At 33.2% G+C, this 25,728-nt stretch overlaps 1 protein-coding gene across 1 annotated transcript in view; it reads right to left on the reverse strand.

Annotated features, from left to right (window-relative positions):
* Positions 1–5,073: 5,073 nt before the first annotated feature.
* The window catches only part of LOC147078356 (cadherin-86C-like), a 170,848-nt gene continuing 150,193 nt past the window's right edge, over positions 5,074–25,728 (reverse strand). The window contains exons 8-15 of the mRNA XM_085958818.1: positions 17,396–17,588; positions 15,079–15,322; positions 13,259–13,844; positions 11,789–12,137; positions 11,300–11,429; positions 9,603–9,733; positions 8,944–9,249; positions 5,074–8,121 (exon numbers count right to left, since the gene is read on the reverse strand). Coding sequence (XP_085814944.1) covers positions 5,316–8,121; positions 8,944–9,249; positions 9,603–9,733; positions 11,300–11,429; positions 11,789–12,137; positions 13,259–13,844; positions 15,079–15,322; positions 17,396–17,588 — 4,745 coding nt within the window. The 3' untranslated portion in view covers positions 5,074–5,315. The remainder of the gene's footprint in view (positions 8,122–8,943; positions 9,250–9,602; positions 9,734–11,299; positions 11,430–11,788; positions 12,138–13,258; positions 13,845–15,078; positions 15,323–17,395; positions 17,589–25,728) is intronic.

Here is a 25,728-nt window from a genome sequence, read left to right on the forward strand (position 1 = left end):
AGTTTCACTTCTAACACGTAGTACCTATTTTTGTGTTTTTAATTTTAGTTGGAGGAGAGAACAGAAGTGTGCATGCTCAAACGTACAGTTTTCTCCCTACACACCCTTTCCTGTCAAGAAGGAAAAGGAAATTTGATGCTGATACTCTTATGACGCAAGTGGAGCCTTACCTTGTTCACATTTGTGCGCAGTTTGTATTAGGGCCGCATATCTCATGAAAGGTAGCGTTAACGTTTGCCGCAGTATTATTGTGTTGCGAGGCGTCGCAATATTATTATAAAATATAATTCCACTCAATATTGCAATCGAAAAATTGAATCGGAGTTTATAGTAAAAAGCCAAGTTATATTGATGCTTTTTTTTAATTATACATTGTATATTCTATCAATTTTATTATTATTCAATAAAATAATTTTTATCTCTTATCTGATAGCTGAGATCCGAACCTATTTCATTATTAGTATTGGTGGATTAGATAGAGCAAACGATACATCTCTCTCTCTGTCTGGCCAGTAACGTCGACGCCTGGCATTCCAAGGCGTGCATTGTGCTCTCATACTTCCTAGTCTCCTAATACTCTCGCGGGGCAGAAATAGCGCCAGTACAAACTGTCGTAACCTGCAACCTGACCATGATAGCCCTCACTCTCTTCTGATGTTATGTGCGCCTGGTAGAATGTATCACGCAATAGAGTTTGGTGATGTCACATTATGAGCTTTTTGTTGTTTGTGGTTAGCGATGGATGTCGCAGGACGGTCGGTCGAAGGAAGATGGCCGTGAGAGAGTGCTAAAATTTTTTTGCAACCAGACATCCTTTCAATATTGTAACTATGTAGGTATTATGAATGCTTATTTTTTTCTTGATCGCAAAAATTTCGAAAAATAAAAAAAAATACTAGCAGTTCGGGAAATTTCAGAAATTGCACAAATTGACTTTTTAAATTACTTTGCAATTTTAATTATGTTTACCTAGGTTTGCATTATCATCTTGCAAGATACCTAGATCAATAAAATTAGTTTATTGGTGTATCTATCTCAGATTAAAATGATAAGGTATGTTGTTTTCCTCATTTACTTGTTCTTTGCCAAGTAGGTAGCCGCCAATACGGTTACTTCCTGTCACACATCGCAACCAAGTCCAATACAAAATTTACAGCGGCCATACAAAGTTGTTTTGATTTACTCTTCCGTCTTTATGTGCTCCTGAGAAATTTGGTTCTGGGATGAATATTGTTTGGTTCAACCGTCCGGTCCTCGGCCGCCTAGGAAAAGTTATAAACACCATGCGATAGATGTGGCCACTTGTAATGGTTGTGCACATTTACGTGGGACATTTGAATTTTATTTTGTATTTTTGTGTTTTATTTTGAATCTTTTATAATTTTGGCTTTATTTTTCATATCCTACCTCATGAATAATAAATAATACGATGTATACCTAATCAAATTGATAATTTATTATAACCACTACCAATGCGATGTGATTAAAACAAAGGAAATTATGGATTCAAAGTAGCAATAGGTAGGTACATTCTACAACTACATAGTCAAGGGAAATTTTCAGATTGACAATTAATAATTACAACAATTAAACTCTATTTATTTTATTTTGGTAATTTCTTTTTTTCTATATTGACGGTTTCCATCTTTCTAATTTCTTTATACTATTGCATAGAAAAATATTGATAATCAAATTTGCTTATTAATTTTTAAATATATTGTGTATTTTGCTTTTTCTGATCAAATATGAAAATCATATGGTGGACATTTTATTATGTCCACCATATCAGCATCGTCGGTTGACTTCCTTTTCAGCATTTTCTATTTATTTAATTTTAATTGACGACTGACTGACCGAGCAACCCCGTCATCCGAGCAATAATCGTGGTGACCGCCGACAGTCAATTTAATTCCCGTCGGACATCTTGCTATTTTTACATCCTTGGCAATCGGGACATGTAGAGTTTGGATTAGGGTAGCATGAAAGTTGAACAGGTTACTTTTCACATATGATAACGTGTCAGAGAAGTGGGCGTGGCCTCGGCACATGTGGGCTGGCTTAGATATACATATGTGTGTGTGATATTGCGTATGAGTAACATTCCCACACATTCAGAATGTTTTAATACATCGCGCGGAGTGATTTCGCACAAAATTTATCAGGGGACACAGAAATGTCTTCTGTGAAAATTACTTATTTTTTGTAAATATCTACAATTCGTATACCGTAGTAAATGTACTTTTACAAATTGCAATGTTTATTGATAATGAGACGTTCTTATTATTTGCTTGCTAAAGCGAAAAATATTTCATTCGGCAAGTTATTGGCCATATTATTATTATTTTATACTTTCCTAACTCACAGTGCAACGGATTTAATTATTTATAAGAAAAATCCACAAAATATATTATGACAACATAAGAAATTTTATTGTCAAATAATCAGATAATATAACTCAAATAATAAAATTATAAAATATCAGTCACTTTTACAGGACTGCCTGACATCTATGAATTAAAGTGATAAATAATCCAGCAAACTAAAAAAATGAATAGGTTTATTATAGTTTATAATACATTATTATAACAATGAACATTACTAATTTATTGTTCTTTCTATGAAATATTATAAAAAAAATCATAATAAAATCCTATTAGTAAAAGAGACAATGATCAATAATTATTCATGTATTTCATTCATCAATCAAACTTGACTTGATGAAATTACTAATTTCATTCAATTGTTGGTTGTGGATAGATTATAGGTCAGGGATGGGGAACCTTTTTACGTAGCATGCCAAAATTTCCCAAATATTATTTTTTGGCTGTCTCGTGTGCCAAGCAGTTTTTCGAGTAGTTAACAAAATGTAGAAGGTGGCATTGACTTCCTTTTACTCTGTCTACTTATAGCTTCTCGGCGTTTCAACCACTGACCCACATATTTTCCGGGTACATTCCCCATACCCAGACACTCGACTTTGTGTCTTTATATGAATACTAAGCCTGCATCTATAACTACCCATGCTCACCTATGAGTTATTGCGACCTTTCGCATCCACAAGTAGTTATCAAATATGTGTGTGCTAACGGTCATGATTATTAGGATTGTTTATTGTCAGTTTGTGTCGTCAGCGCTGTTTTGTCTTTTAGGCATGCCGCGTCAAAATATTAAAGCAAACATTGGATGCCCTATAATATAGGTGGCGCATGCGCCAAACATGGTACATTGGATGATTAAATGTAGAAGTAGGCGCCATAACTGATTCCATCTTCATATTTTCAACACCTGAGTACTGAGCTGATAGCATCAGTTCTTTTAAAATGAAATAAAAACTGAACTCAGTTAGAAAATGAGGATTTGAGTCAATTTCCACACTTGAAAGAGCAGAATGAATGTGCTGTGGATAAAAGCAATTTGACCAGATATATTGAAAAAATTAAGATATTGCAAGGGTCATTTGAAAGTCGTTTTCATGATTTTGCTAAAGAATAAAACTGCATGCTCGCATTCATAAACCCGTTTTCTGAGCTTTTGTCCTGAGCTTTTTCACCAAACGAGACTCTCCGGCAGCTGTAGCACCGTCAGCGGGGTCCATGACAGCGATCACCTTCCCGTCCAAGAGATCATTTCTGACTATTGTAGAATGGTGCTCCAATAAACGTGTTTTTTGAACTGGCATAAATTAATTAATTTAATTGCGTCATTGATTTATTCCTATTCCTCCCCTAAGCGAAGCAGATCCAAACCCCTATCACTATTTTCCAATTCCAACGAAGAACGTAAGAAGGTTGGAAAGGAGCTTGAGTTATATGGCGCATCTGAATTTGTCTGTGAAAAAATTGGCGCGTGGTATGCAAAAGGTATATGATTTTACTGATTCATGAGTGCTACGGGTCTTCCACTAGCACAGGCTTGCGTGTTATAGAATAGGAGGAGTGGAGCTAACCCGTTGAAATGGTTGTTCGACAGCAAATCATCTCGGTCAAGTTCTTCAGTCATGAGATCCTGATGAAGATGAAGAAGAAGAAAAAGGAACATTCCTCGTCCTTCTTCAGTCTTGTCTAATCACAACGATGTGTCTTCTGCAAAGTGTTCAATGTAACCAAATATTTTTTGAAAGACTATTCTTCAATAAAATTCTTTTAGTGATTATTTGTTTTTTTTTTTTTGTTTTATTATAATAGTGTCTCTTGTGTATGCATATTTTACATATATAGTTGGCCATAATAATAACACAGTTCACCGTGAGTGGTTGTATGTGAAATAGATGGCCGTATAATATTGAGATAAAATTAATGTTCTTATTGAATCATTTGGAACATAACTGTCTTCAATGCTCCGCAAGGCGCAAGCAATGCGTCATTTCTTGACCTCAGTGCCATCTCTTTCCAGTGTGACAGCTCATGTTGAACTATGATGATTTACAAGTAACCCCACTGTAGTCTGTATTCTATAAGCTGGTGTTCACGTCACGTCGTTTGCGGACAGAAAGTATCCGTGCCATCGAGTTTGACTGTTGCAAGTTTTCAATGGCAGGGAACGAGAGGGAATGCAGTGCTGAATGCTGAAGCGGGGGGGGGGAAACCGCACGCCAGCTTATAGAAGACAGACTCTAGATGTATTCGAATCTCAACTTTCAATACATGGTTCAATAATCTATTATATGAATGATAAGAATATGTACCCATCACAATGTGATTAGATGTGTAAGTCGCAGGGATTTTACGGTGATTTTTATCAGCTTACTTTAGCTTTGCGCTTTACTGTCAACATCCTCACTAACTCCAAATAAAATTATCATAAATATAAAGGAATTTTGATGTGATCCAAATATTTTTATTATGAAGGAATGAATTTTACAATGATAGGAACTGTGGACATAGATTTATTTGGCGAAAATAAAACTAATTTTATTTTATATAGAGTTTATTTCGCTGCATATTTTTTTTTATTTCAGTATATATTTTTTTAATATGCAATTTGAAAAAAAATACAAATAGATTATTAAATTTTACATTTTCTATAAGATTTATAACAACATTTCATTAAGTTTACTATGTATAATCACATTTTTATGGACGGCTAGATTCATCTTATAATACAGAATTATATTCCTATAGCACAGTTATTATAATATAAGTATTAGACATCCTAATCTATTTATTTACAATCTTTATTTAATTCTTACCATATTTACAATAAATATAAATTTGTAAATAGTTTGTATGTATAAAAATATAAAATAAAACTTACAATTTGTATATAAATGCTATATAACACTGTACAGCGTAGGTACGGACGGATATTGTTTAGGTTTAGAAGGAAGGCGTGCTACTGTCAGGCCGTAACTGTTTGGTATGAACGTCATTATACGCTATCGTGAAAACACTTTGTTTTTCTGTAATCGGTAAACGCTTCATATTCGAGTGGTTTTGTCCAGCGATTATCGAAGTCATCGCTATACCAGAATCATCATCTTCGACAGCTTTGAAATGTCTCACGGAGACATTATTTTCTTTGCTGTTTATGTCAGAAACCGGAGTAGACGTAGAATGCACCGAAGGTCTGTGTTGGGGAGAAGTGTGCTTAGTGTCTTGGTTAGAAGAAGAACTGCGATCGTTTCCTTGAGTCTGTTCATTACTAGATGAATTTATGTAAACTGTTGTCGGTTGTCCTGTTTGCGGGGTCACCATTTGCATTGGCATAGCGTTAACGGGTATTTGATTTACGTACAGCGGTTGCGGTGGCATTCCTGGATTCATTATTAATTGAGGTTGCATCCCTAAGTATTGCGGAAGGTGTGTCGGTTGAATAAAGCACATTGGATTTTGGTTCTGATAATCGTGCTCGTATCTGTGCTCAGAATGCTGGAGACGTGGATGGGTGTCTGGCAGAGGACCTTCAGGAACCGGCCTCACCTTTTCTTCCTTCATTATTCTCGGATTTTGCTTCGGATCTTTGCCATCGGCTGCTTTTGATTTTTTGTGATCATGATGAGTTTTTTGTACTTTTTCTTTTTTTATTGCCTGCTCATCAACGGCATGTGATTTTTTGTCATCTGCATGTGATGTCACTTTGCTTCTATTTATTATCCGCTTCGGTTTTGCCGGAACAACCTTCGCCTCGGGTTGCTTCGATTGGTTTCCGTTGCTCTTATTACTGTACCATTGCATATATCTCGGTACACTTTTACTTACATCAATTGTTTTATCTAGAGGCTTTTTAAATTCGTGATCGCTTTGTTTTTTTGATGAATCACTTTTACTATGTTCCAAGTCATGCATATTTTTTAAGTCGGACGCTGACAGATTATGGAATTTTTTACTGTCTAATTTCTCTTTAGTGTGAACATTTTTGTCCTCATTTTTTTCTATAGATGAAGACTTACTGTATGCCGAAGAAACAGGAGCTTCAGCGACAATTTCATCTTCTTTAAATGATATTCCATCTTTTGCATCAGTAGACGAACCTTGTCTAGAAAACACTAAATTTCTTTTATCTCTGTTTCCAGTACTTTTCCGGCTAGCTGAATCAATTTTAGCGACATCATATTCATCCAAGCTATCATCCGTAAATTCGTTTGAATTTCTTCTAGAATTCTGGTAATTTTCGTTATTTTCATCTGATATTGATCCATCACTATCATCATATTTTGTACTAGCTGATTGTCTTGTAAGTTTTGGTCTAATCTCTAAAGATTTTTGATCCGTGGGATCATCTAATGAATTAGAAATTTCTAGTAAAACGTCCTTTTTTAGAGCTGATCTCACAGGTCGTTCATTTTCTTTGGTTACTTTTTCTTTTTTACTTTGAGCTTCGTTCTTCATCTTCCTCAATATGCTAGTTTTAGTTTCACCGTACACTTTATGAAACTCATCATTATTGCTAGACCTTTTAATGTACCTTTCGCTCTCCAATGCCAACGCGCCTTCCGTCTCCTCTTGAATAGGAGTTCGAATTTTTCTTTTAACTTCATCAACCTTAACACTTCTATGTGACTTTTCTTCCTTGAATTTAGCCTTTCGTTTTTTTGGCTTTTTTCTACGGATCCATCTAATTTTCTTCGGACTATCGCCGACGACCATTTCGTATTCACCTTCGCTATAAGACTCGTCTATGTCACTCCGGGCTTTTCTTCGGGCGGGTCGTAGATTGAGGGGTTCCGTTTGAGTACTAATATGACACTCGGTTTGAGTTCCAATCACAGAATGACCGGGCAAACTTTGAGTCTCCAGTCTGGCTTCGAATTGGGATGAAGCGTCTTGATGCTGACTAGGCTTATTCTTATCGAGAAGAATTTGCCGTAAAAGCTCATTTTGTTGCCTAAGGGAAGTTTCAAGAAATTCTTGACGCTGATAAATAGACGAAGAATAATTGAAATTTCTATTGTTAAGAATATTACTCTCGTGATCAGCATGAGCTGGTAGGACACTTCCGGGTACCGGAATATCTATATTTTGATAATCACCTTGATTTGAAACTTGGTGCATGTTATTATACCTATAATTATTATTATCTTTGACGGCGTACGATTTGTGTGCTTCTTCTGAATGCATTTGGGTTCTATACTGATTTCGACTGGAGTTTATTTTAGCTCTTATATTTTTTGCTTCATCACCTTGATCTTCAATATACCTCTGCATCAGAATATCCTTACCGTTATCCACGACCACATACTGATTAGGCACCGATTGCCCTTGACGAGCTGGAAGATTTACGTATCTCTCTTCTTCTACCCCTCCTCTTGTGACGAGTCGCAATATTTCAGTGTTACCCTCTTTGATAAATAATTGATCTCGACCTTGCACCGCAGTTTCTCCTCGGTTGTTGCTCGCTTCGTTGGGTTGTAAATTGTGACTACGAACACTCTTTACGATGGATATTCGATCGGGTTCCGGTTTCAAGTACTCCACCTCCGAGCCCCTTTCCATTTCGTGTCTTCTTATAGAGTCGGCATCAAAGTCCTCTTGAGCGTGGACATGCAAGTTCTTGTTGGATCCTCGGTGACCGGCGATCCGGATGTATTCCCGATCCATGTCATCGATGTAAATGTTGTTTCTGTCGATGATGTGATCGTTGTCTTCTTGCATTTCTTTGGTGTATATTATGTTTGGTCCATCTCTGAAAAATAAAAACAAACCATTCAAATACATGAATTAACACAATAAGCTATTTTTTATGGGGATCTTTATAATAATTAATTGTTGAAGAAAATGCTTTTTATAGCTTACAATAAAAAAGATTAAGTAGATAATTATTTCCTGGTAATGTCCAGAAAGGTGTTATGTATTGTTTGTAATCCTTTCAAGATTACTTTACAAAACATTGCTTAATAAAAACTATAGGTTGAAGGAAGGAAAGACGGCTATGGAAATGGAAACCTGGTCGCAGATCAGGTTGTTAAACTCTCTGATGGCGTTTTCACTTAGGTGCCTAAATAAATAAACAATATTTTCTTCAAAAATAATTTGTTTTATATATTTTGGAAATCATAAAATTCAGACCAACAATTAATTATTCACAGAGAAATACAATGTGGCTCTCAAATTGCGTGATGGCTTTTACTTTAGGACTTTGAAGGAAGATATGCTGAGAGATAATAAACTTACAATACCATTTTTGAAACATGTAATTCCATACAGCGTTCATATGTGATTTTTTTAGAGCCAGTCGTATACATGTTACCTAGGTATGCGGTGTTGATTTAAATTTTAAACTAATAACAAGACACCTATTAATAATTTTGTATGCCTGTACCAATCAACATGTCTCCCTATTTTTGCCACCAGAATGTGGCAAAAAAAGTATTTTAAACAAATTGGCTCTTTCGACGATATAACATTATTGGCAATCTGATAGGTAACTATTTCAGTCAAATGACTGGCTGATAAAAATGGGCTTTTTAATTGTCAATGAATTATATGAATAATTTGTATTATTTACCTTAACTTAAGTGATTGCCTATCCTCCAATTTGACGTCATGGACAGCGGCAGCGGGCGTGTACAGTTCTCGTCCCTTGTTCCCGTCGGCGGCGATGGCGATGTCTGCGATTTCCTTGGAGCGGTTGTTTCTGCGGTTGAACCTCCACTGCGTGGCCTTGGTCCTGGAGTCGTCGTTGGCGCTCCACGCTTCCTTCCTTCCGGACCACTCGGCCGCTTGCACCGACTTATTTTCCTTGCCTCTCCCCTTTTCCCGGACAACTAAATGCACGTCTTCGTCTGTGGAGTTGACACGGATCACTCTTTTCCTAAAATATGTGTATTACTTTACGGGATATTTCATTCAAATTATCTACGGGTTCCACCCATTCCAATCGCTGTCAGTGACACCAACGACAAGAAGACTATTTAGCAAAATTTTCCATCAATATAATGGACCAGTTGAGTTAGAATATTTTTCATTCAATATTCCTAATCTTTATTTAGATCTTAGAGAGATCATATTATTATACTAATCAAAATTCTCTTTCGAGGAAACACAGTCCGAGAAGAGACTTAAAATTTTGATCATGTTTTAGATGTAATCTTTCCTTTTCATTTTATCGTTGATCCAAAATAAGCAATTGGAATGGGCTAATATTAAAAATAGAACTTTTATTACCTTGGCGGCATGTACAGAGGGCATCCGGCGCAAATACAGCATAGGATAAGACTGATGAGAGCCAGAATGATGCAAATCGCAAGAAATATCAGCAACCAAAAGAGTACTTTATTCTCCGCTTTGTATACGGTCTGAAAGATAAATTAAAATAACAGTTCCAACATTATTACGACTATCTTAAATATTAGCTATGCTGCCTATGGAACAGTTCAGGTTTTACAAAATATCAAAATGTACCGAATAATTTTATTATTTATACAAAGAATCTTTTCTAGCCGTTGACTGTTTCGACTCAAACAATACATATTATATTAGAAGCGTGTTATATCATGCCGTTGCACTTTACGTTGTGCTAATGTTGCTGTTATGATTTATTATGTATTTTCCCCCAATCAAGAACATTTTCTTTTTGGTAAAGCAGTATTGATTATTCTTGTCCTGAGATAAAACGTAATAACCTAAAATATAATATCTATTTCTTTATAAAGATTTATAATTTATATGATACGACCTAATTAAATTCAATCAACGTGTGTTGGTTTAAATTTGCCAAGCCATGTGTACAATTTGATATTAGTAATTTTATTGTTTGCTTGTTTGTTCGTGTCACCTCTTCAAAGATAACCAGGAAAGAGTGACAGTACGTATTGCATTAAGAAAAGCAATATACTCTTGTTCGTTATAATCTAACGATGTCCTGTGGTATAAAAAGATTATAAATTGATCGTAGAGGTTCACTTGCTAAGCTTATTCTATCTGATAATGAGAAATTTGGCTATCCAGGGTATAAAAATACAAAAATTTCACTTTAACGTTATCTATTTTCCTGCATGAAAGAAAAATATAATCGGGGATACCAGATATCATTGAAAGTATCTCAATGAACTAACCAATTATTATGCAATGTTAATTAATTATCTGAAGTTATTGTTTTTTGCTGATGAAATGACATGCAATTACTATCTGTGATATCTTAGCAAATATGAGAAGTGAAAGTCATTATGATACTGTTTATTTAGTTAATTTACCAGTAGGCTACGAGTGTAGGCTCTTCGTCTTGATTTCTTAAAATAAGTACAGTCGAACTTGGTTATTACGAGGAAGATGGGACCGACTGAATGTGCTCATTATAAGCATTACTCGTTATATAACATTTTTCGCGCCACGTTCTATTTAAGCATAGAATATAAAAAATCTGAAAACCATCGTAAAAATCGCCGAAACAAGCATGGCATTCATAATCTACAAAAGAAGCAGTTTATTATAATGAAGTGCTGAGCCGCCGGCGCTGGTTGGTACCTACTGACTTCACAAAGCTTGGATTTTTTACATGCAATTTCAACCATATGCATGGATACTTTTTCAATGTTGTTGGCGAAAACACCAATTAGGTACTTAGACACTTAACTAGTGTCATAAACGTAATCCGATCCCGGCGGCATAGGTCTAGTTAACTGCCCGGTCGGATTTTATTGCTTAGGGTCGAAAATGTTGTTTTTAAACGATCGACACATTAACAGTTTTGCTCGGTATACCCGAGAAGTAGCTCGTCGTAAAAGTGAATAAATGTATGGAGAAAATCATAAACTAAAATGTCAACGAATGTTTCCTCATTACATCCTAGATCTCGCTATTTCCGTGATCGTAATAACCAAGTTCGACTGTATTCTGAAAAATTTCATGTACAAAATACTTACAACTGATGCATTGTCCGAACTAACTGCTGCATTAGATATAACTGTCTTATTAGTACTGAGTTGTTGTTGAATATGACTGACATCCACCAAAGAATTCCCCGTCGCCAGAACTGTTGCAACCACCACACTCCTGAAATTAAACAACCGTAGCAATTATTTAAATCTAAAACTCGTACTACAGTGCAACTTTCATTTCGAGTCTTCCATGTTACCACGGTCGTGCGCCCGTAATTCAGCGTGTGTTCGATATTGCATGCAGTTTTATTAACATTAAAATGCCTAAACCTTTGTGCAAACAGACAAAGAGTATTATTTTGAATGTAGACGTACTGTGAGGAGAAGAAACAGAAAAGAAAGCTTTTTAATTCCTCTCAATAGTATGTGACGTAAAAGACTCGATATAGAAGTTGGTCTCCATGCATATTAATGGCAATGAATTTATCTAATAAACTTAATAACTCCAATTTGATTATTGGAATAATTTTATACCTGTCTTTTCCTGCTGCCCCCCCGGTAACATCCGTGACACCAACTTCAGTTCCTTTATAAGGCCTAATTTCCGTAATGGTAACCTTCCCTCCAGTTATGGTGCTGAGTATTTCTTCCGTCTTCTGTCTGTCAGGATTGAGTCCTGGCACAACAAACAGCATAGTTCTTGTTTTACTTTCTGGAGGGTAAACCCGGATCGTAGTCATGGAGTACTTGTGAGGAACACCGAGATCGTAAGCTCTCGCCGTTAAGACGTAAAACTCTGATTCTTGTTCGCCGTCAAATTGACGTTTTGATCTCTTTGTCTGGGGGTTTGATCTTTTGAGGGCCTCTAATAGATACAGTTCTCCTGCAAAACATGATACAAATTAGAAAACAACAAAAAATACAAATACTGTAGAATTTAAACAATACGTATCTTTATGTATTATGCAATATGCTGAGGCAAAACATTGCAATTACTACAAAGTTGATTTTACACAAAATACTTTTACTATTTTGAATAAACCTTTAGATAGATTCCTTTAATTGTGGTGTCTAATCGTCGCTATAGGATTGGTTTATCGAATATCCGTTTTTATCGAAATCGACCTTTTAATGCAGAATGATTTTTTGTATCTAAATGGACCAGAATCATCCTTTTCTTTGAAAACAGCATTCATATGCTGTAAAAGTAACAATTTAAATACCTCCATGTATTTCAATATAGGATAATGCAATTTGTTTTTCATCTCCTGAACATTTTACATTAGGTCTATTCGACAAACCAATCTACAGCGACGTAATAACAATAACCGATAAGACCACAATCCAATATTAGTGGGAAATTACATTTTTGTGTGTGTGTAACTACATAGTTGGTTTTAATATTAGTTTCTTTTCAAAATAGAACAATATGCATGTTTGTATTGACTGATTAAACTTTATTTGCGCTACATCATTAAAAAATAAAATCGGACATGTCAACATCTATTTATATCACTTTAAATACTCGTTTTCTGTAAATCGTTAGGTTTTCAAATATTCTTTCATGTGATTTTGGGGCGTTTTAGAAGTTATAGACTATTAATATTGTGTGAAATTGCACATAGAATATGGACATATTTTTTGTTAGATTTTGACTTATCAGTTTTCATTATTAGACGTCTCAATTTAAGAATGACATTTCTAAATAAGACAAAGAAAAATGACCCAACATCATTATTATTTATGAATCTAGGTTAACTAGAAAATTAATGTGGTCGTTGTATGTTAAGTCCATTCATATTTTTTTTTTAAATTCATATTGTGACTGACAAATAACAAAATGTTTAAATACAAAATGAATGTTCATTTAAAATAATTAATATCTGAAGAAATATTTTGACTTCTGCTCTCTTAATAAAATTTATCATAAAAAATATAACAGGAGCGTATGTTTCAATAGAGTTAGATAGTAGCAAACAACTAGAACAAAATGATTATTCTTACCAGTTATTTCATTCAGTGCAAATTTGTTTTCATAGTTCCCTAATATTATTTCATATCTCACAATGTTGTTTGGCGGTTCTGCGTCCTTATCGATCGCTTTTATTATGGCCGGCGATGTAAAATTCCTCAAATTAGGAGACAGGATGAATTCATATACCGGTCTTTCAAATTCTGGAGCTTCATCATTAACATCTAATAGTTTTATAATAAGTGGAACAGTGGCTCGGTTCCCTATACCATCGTTATCTCTAGCTTCAATTAGAAATCTAATATCAGGCATCGCCTCTCTATCGAATCCGTGATTGTTCGTTGCCACGGTTATCAATCCGGATTTTGGATCTAAATGTAATGATGTGTTTAAATATCCTAATATGGCAGTGTATTGCACTTTCCCGAATATTCCGGTATCTATGTCTTCCGCTTTGACTTGCATGACTCTTGTTCCCGCTGTTGCGTTTTCCGCCAGTTCAACGACATATGATTCTTCGAGGAAGGCTGGAGGATTGTCATTGGCATCATTTATGTATACGGTAACATTTACAGACGTGGACAAATTTGTGGCAGGTCCTAGTTCTTGAGCAATTATCTGAAAGAGACAAGAGATTTTTATTTAATGTAATGAATACCTACTGTATCAACCAAAAAGCTTGGTAAAGGAAATCTTAGGATTTTCTAGTTACACGTGATCGAGATTCCACAATTTATTTAATGAGCTTGAATTAGTAGCTATAGAAAAATGAATATTTTGTACATTTCACTTTGAAAAATGATAACCATAAATCCTTATTTTATAGCCACAAAATTTGGCAGATAATTTTGAAATTTTTTGTAATTATTCAGCCCACGTAGTCCAATGCGTAAGGCAATGACTTCTCACCCTATTGGTTCCGGATTCGATTCCTGGTGACGTTACAATACATATATGTGATTTTATGTTATTAGCTGCCTATCTATGTACAATAATGGTGCTTATGATCACATCACGTGCTGTCACATGCTGGCACGGCGACAAATTTAGTCTATGGTTTCGTCATTCCGCAGAATATTTTGAATGATCACTATCTCTATAAATTCAATTATGGAGAGTGCCAACTTTATTGTACTTATTAGTATTTTGAATTATTATTCATTATTCATGCTAATTTCAATTAATTTTAACAGTTTTTACGTGTGTGTACTTTAAAATTACTTGCGATACTGCATCCATTGATAATATTTTGAACAGAACCCAACCAGCAGACCATAGATAATAGACGTAAACACCAGATATCGATAATAATTTAATAGAAAATCCACAGAGAAAACCACTAAAAACTAGGAACACGCGATTTTGACGTGAGTCGAAAAAGTGTAGGCCTGCAGAAAATAGAATAAAACGTAACTGACTAGTGCGGTTCATGATATAGCGCGATATACGTGAGGGGACCTCTTTGTTGTTCTGGCGATTTTTGCAGATTTTGTAAACTGACAATGTTCGTTTAAAGATTCAAAATGTGCTTACGGGATGGGAGCTATATATCTGATAAAATTTTAAAAATGTACTAAAAAAACGAGATTAGCAGCAGCTTGCTGTGATAGCACGTGACAACTCATAATGTGATGATAATGTATTTGAAGCTAATTGACACAGTCTGTCTTTTCAAACGCAGTTATAGTTACATTAAATTTGTGTTACAATGATGTGAATGCTTTGGTTCCGATACAAATGGAATATGTTTCATGGTTTTGGTATTAAATTTGCGTTTCTGATTATGATTGTCCGTTATCTTTTCTTGAGGTTCAGTTAGAATACAAGTTTTGTATTTTTATAGAATAATTACCTGAAACACGACTGACTGTCTTGCTTCATAATCTAAAAGTCTATTATCTCTGACTTTGATCAAAAAATTAGCCCGTCTCTCTCCAACACTTGGTGATATTTCGAATGTTCCATTGTTTCCGCCAAGACTTATAGAGAAGACTCCATTCTTCCCTGCGTCATCATCGTTCACTTGGGGCACATATGGGTCTGCGAACACCAGGGCAGTTCCTTGCGGGCTGTTTTCATCGATTCTCGCAATGTAGCTGAAATAAAAGAAATAATATAATATTACAATAATATAAAAAAGAATTGTGAATTCGTCTAATTAAGTTAGGCTGTTTTATTACCATTTTCAGATAAATGGTGGAAGCCTATTCAGACTTATATAGGAGACTTTTTCTGTTACTAACTTTACTTCATCCAAACGGTGGAAATAAATGGGTATACTATTTGTTTTTTTAATGAGTGATTAGAGCCGTGTTGATAATTTTATGTTGTCAACTCGAATTAGGCCACTACCTACTCTAAGAGCCTGAGTATGAAAAACTATTGACATCTATGATTGCTGAGGTTTATCATTGGACAAAAAGACAATAAATAAATAACTAAAGCAAGGAGTTGAATAATATAAATAATATAGCAACATCAGTGACAGGCAGCCAACACGAGAGAAGGAATGATGATTGTCCATTCACACGCTAAGACAATGCATACCTGACCGAATGAAAAGAACACTGAAGTAAAGATTAGTGAACGCTAGGACTGATACACTAAAACTCCGTATGAACTGTTTGTATAACAGCAATTGATTGCTAACGATAGAAAAGTTAAGATTGTCCATATTGCCAACTCTACCATACATAATATTATTAGAAATATTGCATATTGTTCATTTAATAAAAATAATCATAAGTACCTACTTCATCCTGTAAACAAATTGAAATTGTGTTACAAATGTAACATAATTATACGAGGGGAATAGATTTTCGGACTAAATGTGACAATGAGGGGGATGGGAGGAGTGGTCCGTGCTCAAAAGTTCCTAAAATCGTGTGACTCATTTACGAACATTGGACAATCTCTAAAAAACAATAAAATAATTGTATTGGTTACTAATATTATTTGTTTGTGGAATAAACAAATACATTCATATTTTTTATTGCTTGAACAAGACAAGTATAATATATACTTCAAACACAATACTTACATGCTATTATTATTGAAAGGAAAGCATATTTTATCTATCATAAATTATAATAATATAAGGGATACATTCTTTGAAATCAGAGAATGACATAAATCATCTTTTATTGTCTGCACAACAAAAGCCAAAGGTGGAAGATAACTTTTAATACCCACCCATTGGGAGTCATAAGTATCATTTTACAAAGATATAAATAATACAAGAATGTTATTATTTAATATATTATTTTATTATATTATAATATAAATATATAACTGCAGTCATATAAGTATGTTAGGAACATCAAAATTAATATATTTTGAAATTAATTAATTAATTATTAGGTTAGGTACCATATAAATATATTTGGATTTTTTTTGCAAATTAAGTAGGTGCCTCAAAGACAACTTAATACAATTAATATATTTTTCATTAATTATGAATGTATCTATATTATAAATTATTATAAGTAAGGTTTGATAGTATGGGCAGGAAACAAGAAAGAGTAGGAGGGTCGCTGAGAGATAACAATGAGTGGGATCTAAATATCAACCATTGACAATAAACACATTATAATACTTCTATTATTCGTATAAATAGTAATAATTTATTACAAGTTGTAATAACGTGATCACTATCATTGGTTGGGTCTACAAGGCCGCCTCCCAAAGAGGTCTCTTAACTAATTCTTTTACAATTATTGGTTGTTAGCCATTCTCTCCACCTGTTGGTTCTATGCTCTGAATTCAAATACACGTGAAAAAATCACGTTTGTTTGTTTGTCTGTATTTTAGCAAGTGTCCATTTGTGGCGAAATACAAAAACATGGACATTTGTTATTATATAACTATTTCCACATTGAGATATGTGCATAAAAATAATGATAGAGTTTTGAAGGGTTTTTAGGTACATTCTAAATTTTATCATATTATATAAAATATACTGGGCTACTATAACCATTGTATGTCTGTAAATAGTTTTTATACAATGGTCACACTATTTTGGTCTAGTTAGAATATGCTTTGGCTTTGCAATTGGCTTTGACAATGTAAAATAATGCAAATAATCATTTTCAGAATCAACATGAAATGCCAAACTAGTCATTGATTGAAAATGAAAACAAAGAAAAAAATAATTTGAAAATTGATCTCACTTGTCATTTTCGAAATATGGCGGCGAGTTTCCTCTCTCTGGCATGATGAAAGCGAGCTGAACGGTGGCCGACATGGCTTCCGGCTCGTCGCGGCGGATCTTTACCTCCTCCGCTATAACGGTCAGGAGAACAGGAGAGCCGACGTGCGAAATAGCCGCGATATCGTCCAACGGCCGCTCCAGTGTGACATCTCCTGTGAACACATGACGCCCTGATAAGTAATTTTAATGAATTTAATATTAAAACTTATTCCGCTGCCAACAAAAGCCGCATTGTGTTAAAATTGAGTTTTTATCATCTTTCCGTCTCTCTCGCATTCACGTATTCCAGTTTCAGCGGTAGCTTCAGATAGCGATAATGTAGCTATTTCATTATTCGGACGATTTTTATTAAATAAAAGACGTAAGTCAATTTTTATACAGACAATGAATACAACGTTAAATTAATAAAATGTAGCCATAACTCGTAATAAAAATAATTGTCGATCATTTTATTGTTTACTCACTTTAATCTTAATCCATTGATTAACCTACAATGACCTACAAGATACACAACACTCGTGAAATATTTTATTGAAACCATTCTGATCGTAAATCATGGCAGGTACATCAATAATGGTAACAATCAATATATAAACCTTATTTTCATAAAAAAAATGCATCAATATCACAAATGTCTATTATAATTAGGTAGGTACCTAAGTGGCTCAGGATCTATAGTCTAAGGGCTCAGTCTGCATTTACCATAAGGTTAAATCCGCTAAACTACATTTAATTTCAATTTATTTATTTTTAACATATTGTGGACATTACAAATTATAAGTTTAAGACGTTCACAACATGACATTTATAAACAAAGAAATATAAAACAGTATTACATAAAAAAAGAGATCGATCAGAATAGACATATTATATAGTAAGTTATTAAAAAGTAGAAATGTGTACATACAAAAAATATAAATTAGATAGGTACAAGGAAGTACACCGGATGAGTTAAGCAGACCCTATTTTAAGAATTAATAAAACAACGTCCACCTATACTCATCCTCACGTAGGTGGAATATATCAACACCCGAAGCAATTTCGTTGAACATAGTTATCGCTCTCCCAATTGGCATTACCAGTGGCAGGTTGGGTCAGAAGTATTTAGAATGCATAAATTTAATATATTATCGGATTTTTTAATATTTGCAATTAATTTGATTGGTAATTTTCATTGTCATTTTCGCATTTAAAATTATTCACGCTATAGATGTTTAGAAAAATAAATTTTGATGAATAATTGTTAATAAGCGATTTTGCGAACGTAAACAAAAAAGGGTACTTATTATAACATGACGTATAATATATATTATATAATATATTTTACGTCTTAATGAGTTCTTTGTTTGGTTGGAGGGGGGGGGGGCGCTATCTAGTGTAAATATGACCCTGAATACATCGGTACATATATTAATATTAATAAGTGCGAAAAACCCTTTCTAAGTATTTTGCATATCTCTATAAAAATGACATAGTTATTAATTGAGTTGGCAATTTTAGTACATACATAATAAGAGTATGGTACTATTTAATATGAATGTGAAAATATAAGTAGATAGATTTACTAATACTTCAATTACTAATATTATTTATCTGGACAGGTAAAGAATACAAAAAAGGCAAGACACATTCTACAACTTTAATTGACACGATTGTTATTCAATCCAAGTTATCAGGTTGACAGAATAGAAGGATGAAAAAAAGAGATAGAAATGGACAGAATCCTAACAATGCCTTCGTTTAAGGCTATGTAGGATGGACGTAGAGAAAATTTACATACCAAACGTGGATAAGATTTCCGCAAATATCTTTCCAGTACTAAACAACTTCCATTTACGTTAAACTTCCGAGCTTGACAACTTCAACTAGATTGTAAGTACAGATTAAGTTTTGCAAGTTGTTTGAAAGAATGTCAATGCAAGTTACAAACTGGAAATGTTTTAACTAGTTTGTTGATATTATTCTATTTACCATAGGTAGTTTGTACTATATTATAGCCGATTTTTAAGTACTATTATACCTGTTTTTTTTTTATTTTTCACTAAGCATTTACAGCCATCAAAGTCATATAGTTAATCAGCTATATTTAGCAAAACGTAAAAATACAAAATAAAATGATAAATCAACGCATTTTCCAAAGAGGTTGACTATGACACAATGTGACACAGTTTTTATCGTCCATCTAACTAAGTGTTATGTTGAAATAGTTACGATTCAATTATATATTAGGAATCCACTTGACGATGATTCATCCCCTACCCAATCATTTTAGAATGGCATAATTAATTATAATATCTCCCATTTTCACTCAGCAGCGTATAATTGTCTTACGATGTATATTGTATACGATTCAAAGTAAAGACTTCGGATTGAGCAATTTCATGGTGTATTATAAAACTACAAATGAATCCGTAATGCTAAAGGAATTGCAGCCAATTTTAACAGTTGGTCTGTGAGTCTTTTTTTTAGATTCACATTTTTCATATATTTTGACTCTGTCTATTAAGGCTGTACCTCAGTTGAGGCACGGTCTAAAAATATCGTGGCTAGGCGATGCGCGGATTGCGGATAGCGGGTGCAAATGACGCATGCCAAACGAAATATAATTTGTCATATAAATTCAACATACGTCCATTTTATGTTCTGTTTATTGTTCTATTAGTAACAATAATAATATATTCATTTACATGTTTTCTTTTTAAAGTAAATGGGTAACGTTTTTAGTCATCTTTACACGATTTAAGAATTAATACGCCTGTCGCCATCACGAAACAAAGTGACGTGTTTCCAGCTCGACGTTCTCTCTCAGAATCCGAGCGAGTCCAAAATTTTGTCGCGCCTATAGTTGAAAATTATTTGCCGTTTCACTGATGTATAACCTTAAAGAAGGACGAAGGTATTCTCAAACGCCTTTGAAGTCTTCAATTGGCTTTCGTTGTCCAAGGCATGGGAACAGTCCATCATTCCTTCGGTACGGCATAATATTATAACACCACGGAATATATTTTAAATGATTTCTCTGACTCACTTACACCGCCAAGATGGCGTGACTAGAGCGTATTTCCATGAAAACTTTCGGGTTTATTAGTATGCAGAGAGTTTCCCGATAAGAGCTTTGGTGGGCGTAGCGTAAATTAATACGCAAGCTAGAATAAAACAAAATATATACGCCTGCTCAGGGGTGGATTTAACCATTCCTGGGGGCCTACCCCCAAGAATAATATAATACAGCCCCAATAGAAATATATTTTCAATCAATTTTAACAACCAAAAAAAATGGCACAAAAACATGCAATTCATAATTATTGAATTTCTTAAATGGTCACGAGCACTATCAATTCATTCCAGTACATACTCATTATTTAATTGTTTCCTATATTACATGTTGTGTTTTATTTTAGAAATATTTCCGAAGTCGTTGGTACCTATTACCTAGGTATTGAATATCTTTTTAAGTTATTTGCACTTTTTTAAATCGTAATCAAAATTATTATTACGGAACTCTGTAAAACAAAACGTAGGTACCTACCCTTCTAAATACTTGAAAACTTCTTTTGATATTCGTCGACAGTAGGTAAATGCTTAGAAAGAAGATAATAATTTTTGCAGCCATTAAAATATAAATGAAATATTGTACAATTGCAAAAATTTACTTTCTGGATTCATTCAGAGAAATATTATGTTAAAAATATTATAAGTAAACAAATATTTTTTTAAGTATTTTGCTCCTGCGAGCATTGCGTGTACAGGTAAATCCGCCCCTGTGTCCGGTCGCTTTCTTATACTTAATAAAAAAGCAAACACGTTAAAGGGTTAGATTTTTTCCACAGGCATTCGTTACCCACAAGGACATCTGTCAGAAATTGGATTTTCGAGGAAATTCTATGTACGTTCAATTACATTTTTTCTGGCTATTACTTGAAATTATGTACGAATTTTTAAGTAAAAACATACATAAGTAAGCACGTGTTCGGGAAAATGTCATGGTCAACCTTATCTAGTGACTAAGCACTTAACTTACGAATATAGTACCTGTATACTTAGAAATTTTGTGATTCAACAATAATTTGCAATACTATTTTCGTAAATTATATTTAATGGCGATAACTTATATAATTTTGATTTATACTTTCATTTTGTTGGTGTTATTTTTAGGGTATTTTGAGTTTTTTGAATGTAATATTTTTCATGTCAAAGTTATAAAAAATATAGAATAGCGGTTGCCGTAGATATTCTGTTTAAACAAAAATATTATTAATCTCTTCAACATTAGATTTTTCATTTTATAAACCAAGAATTAACTAGAACAATGTTTCTTAAATATCTGTTATGGTTAAGAAATTAGAATTTACTCTGTGTTAAACTGTTAGAGGTATTATATGTAGTGGTCATTACGTAGTACAGAATATTTTCTAACAAAGTTTACACTAAAAACTTATAATCTGAGATTTCTTTGCAGGAGCTGCACTGAGATAAACCCGCCGTGCATTAGTATTAAAATCCGAATAGGTACAGCGCTCGGAATGGACAGGAACGCACCGGAGCGCCGTTGTGGTTCGTGGAATTCCAAAATATACCGTTCCGGCTCGTGGATTCATTTAAAATTGCGTTGCGGTTCGTTAGATTGAGATAATTATATATGAATGTATCTTTTAAAGTTTTTCTCAAAATTAAAAATTAACGAAGTTATGTTATGCCGGGCGTGCAAGGGTTAAAAATAAAAAATTATGACATCCCTAAATTTCTTTCAACCTTCTTATTTTGTGTCGATATGTCCATGCCTAAATGCATTGTCTAAATAACAAGAAACAACCAGCTGCAAGCGTAAATTACTTTATTACCCAAAAAAATGTGCCTTGCTGACACTATTTGAAAACTCTTAAAAAATAAAGTATACATTGTTTAATAATTTCTAAAGGATGAAACATTTCAAATCTCAATACAATCTTGCCTTTGACTTACGCATTGTTAATTTACTTACCTACTAATTTATTATATTATTTTATTCGGAGTGACAAAAATTATTACTTCGCCATTTATTTTCGGGTGAATGAATTGTGTTTTCGATGGTTAAATTAGTACAAAAAAGTTTGATAATTTGACTCGTGCAATCCGCTATAATATTCCTATTAGTTGCCTTTTAAAATATTTTGTATTATTTAAGATATAAATACGTTTCTAAACAAAATTGTTTATATTATTAGTTTGGTGTTTTTTTGCTACATTCTAGTAAGTTTTGTGTTTTAATTTTAACTGTGTGTTTAACTTGATTTTTTAATAAAAAATTGTTCTAAAAGTTGGTCAAAAATGTCATCAGGCGAAACGTGTTAACCGAAACTATTGAAAAATATTTTGTCGCAGGTAACGTAACGCTGGCCACATACCTACACAATTTGATCATTTAAAAAATGATATTGAGTGGTTATTTATAAAAATAATGAAGGTATAATAAAGTAGTAGGTAATTCGTGTAAATCTGCTAAAACCACATTACATTACATTAGGAATTCACTCCAATAACCATTGAAGTGGCAACAGATGGTATTCATCTCAACAATTAACTTTTGTTAAAAAAAGCTTATGGCGTGTCGTAAACCCCTCTTTTTACGATGTTTACATTTGTTTTGTAATTTACATTATTGTTGAATTGCGACTATAGTACAATAAATCTTGTGATATAACTACTACATTCATTCATTTATTTGCCATAGGTCATGATGAGTATACTTTTTTGTAAGTGAATTTTGTTGCTTCTTGTAAGTTTTGTGTTTTAATTTTAACTTTGTGTTGAACATATTTTTTAATAACAATTTGTTCTCTTAAAAGTTAGTTAAAATTCTCAGCAGGCGATACGAATACCTTTATATCGTCGGTGTATTGTAAAAATGGCGAATTAACCAAAATACTATTACAGGAGGAGAATTTTTAACCTTTGACATTTATTTATTAATTACCTGTGGATGAATACTTTCCTTATAATAGGCTTTGTAATATAATATTTTAAAAAGTCTATTATGTTAAATTCGCTTTTTCTTCGTAACACTAAGTGGATAATCACCCTTACAATTATCGTTTTTAATAAGTACTTTCCTGTGGGATACAAATTCGCCATTTTTACATAATTATATTATTACATATATACCTATATACTATTGTCGCTGGTATCCAAACTGATTTAAGATAATTCTGGCCACACGCACAATTTGATAATTTTGTGGATATTTATAAAAATAATGAAGGCTTAATTACGTAGTAGGTACTTCGTGTAAATCTGCTAAAACATTAGGAATTCTTTCCGGTGGACAATACAGTGGCAACATCTGTTCTGTGATTCAATAATTATTATCATCTCAACAACTTGACTTGTGTTAAAAAAATATTTATGATAAGTCGTAAACCCCAATTTTCACAATGAATAATGAATGATTTTTTCTACAAAAATGTGTTTGGGCCATTGATGGTTTGGGCAGAAAATATTGAATAGCCTTCTGCAGAGTTTATTTATTTGGGACGTTCCTATTGTATTACAATTATTATTACATGCATTGTAGCTTGTGACTTTAAAAATAATAGAAATAATACATAGGTAGTGTGGAGAGAACTTTTACTTAATTTTTGTTTGTAAATTTGTTTAAAAAAAATATAGGAATATCCTTTAATAAAAATGTACGACTATCATAATATCTGTATTGTATGTAGGTACCTATTATCATTTCCATAGCAATAATAATGTGAGTAGGGAAGAACAAACAACATAGATTGAATCGTTTAGAATAAGTAGGTACTAACAAATTAGGTACCTATGTGTCCAGTGCGGACATCTAATTATCTTAGGTGGTGTTAGTCATAGATTATTAAATAAATACGGTGGTAGATGTATATTACAATAATGGTAACCAAAGCATCACCATTGTAACATAACATGCATACAATACAATATTAGTCCTTATAATGTTGAATATAGTAGGTACTAATTAATGACAATTTTATATTATTCTATAAGAATCGCGCTTAGCAACCTGAGTTTCACCTTCCGTCATGTTTTATCTTATATAAATGAAAATGACACACCATTGGTAATTTAATTACAAATAATGCTATGTTTACGTTGTTTGGATGACTTGAAACTTTTATTAGATGTAGGTACGGCCTTATGCCCCTTATAGTGGAGAAGGTTCAAAATAAATCTTTGAGAATCCTTTAAAGCTGTGTGGATAGTGGATACTATCCATGGTTTTATCCGATTGATTTCTCAAGACGTATGCTTACATACTGTATTCTGAAAGTTAAAAAGAGAGCTAGGTATTTAGGCTACGTACTTTTTCCAACTTATATCTACCCAGTACAAATGAGAACTCTGCCATTATTGGTACTTAGTATTGATTTTATTATATATTATTTTATAACTTTCTTGATAATCTAAGTTGTTTGTTCTGCCAAGGTGCAATAATTGCTAATGATAATTGGGCAGGAAATAACTATGTTCAACCAAATCGCTTCGGATAATCGTATATTCCACCTGCGTGAGAACGAGTTTATGTGAACGCTATTTTATAAATTCTTGGTATAGGTAGGCACTTACTGTTTTTTCTAATACTATTTCTTTATTTTTTAAACACTATTTTAATACTATTTCTTGATGTTTGATATTCTGTGCTCGTATTTAAATGGAATTTGTAAAATTTTCTATAAGTACGTAAATATTTTTTTAATTTGAATCTATAAGGTACTTATGTGGATATGTTGTTTGTTATGACTAATTAATTACAAACTTATCTATCCCAAATGAGACAGTAAGTTATAATCAGTGACGAGTGGTGGTAGAGGTATCATGCACTGGTTATAGTGGTAGATAAAGTAAAAATAAAGAATAATACAATTTTTGACGGTATACTTTGTTAAAACAAGATTATTTCGCCTACGGCGCTGACAATTCTTACCAACCTGCCCAATATAGATCCACGTAAGAAGTTTAAAGTTTATTGTTGCATTTTTATATCAAAAGTACGTACGTACGTAAAGAAAGGATTAGCATAAGTACTTAGTTTCGGAAAATTATACAGCGTTCCTGTTCGTGAAATTTTCCATTTCGAGCACTGAATAGGTATACGTTTTGTATCAAATGAACTACTTATCGTTATTTGGAATAACATCCCGAAAAACACAAATGGCGGTAACGTAAATAAAATAATAACAAAACCAAGTGGAAATTTCATTTTGTTATATTATTAACTTGGTCATAATTATTAATATTATACTAAAACGTTCTGAAATCGCTATAAAGTTTTTTAAT

The sequence above is a fragment of the Rhyacophila brunnea genome, unplaced genomic scaffold, assembly GCF_057557595.1.
Source record: "Rhyacophila brunnea isolate RB1 unplaced genomic scaffold, BYU_Rbru_1.0 scaffold_11, whole genome shotgun sequence".
Taxonomy (NCBI): Eukaryota; Metazoa; Arthropoda; class Insecta; order Trichoptera; family Rhyacophilidae; genus Rhyacophila; species Rhyacophila brunnea.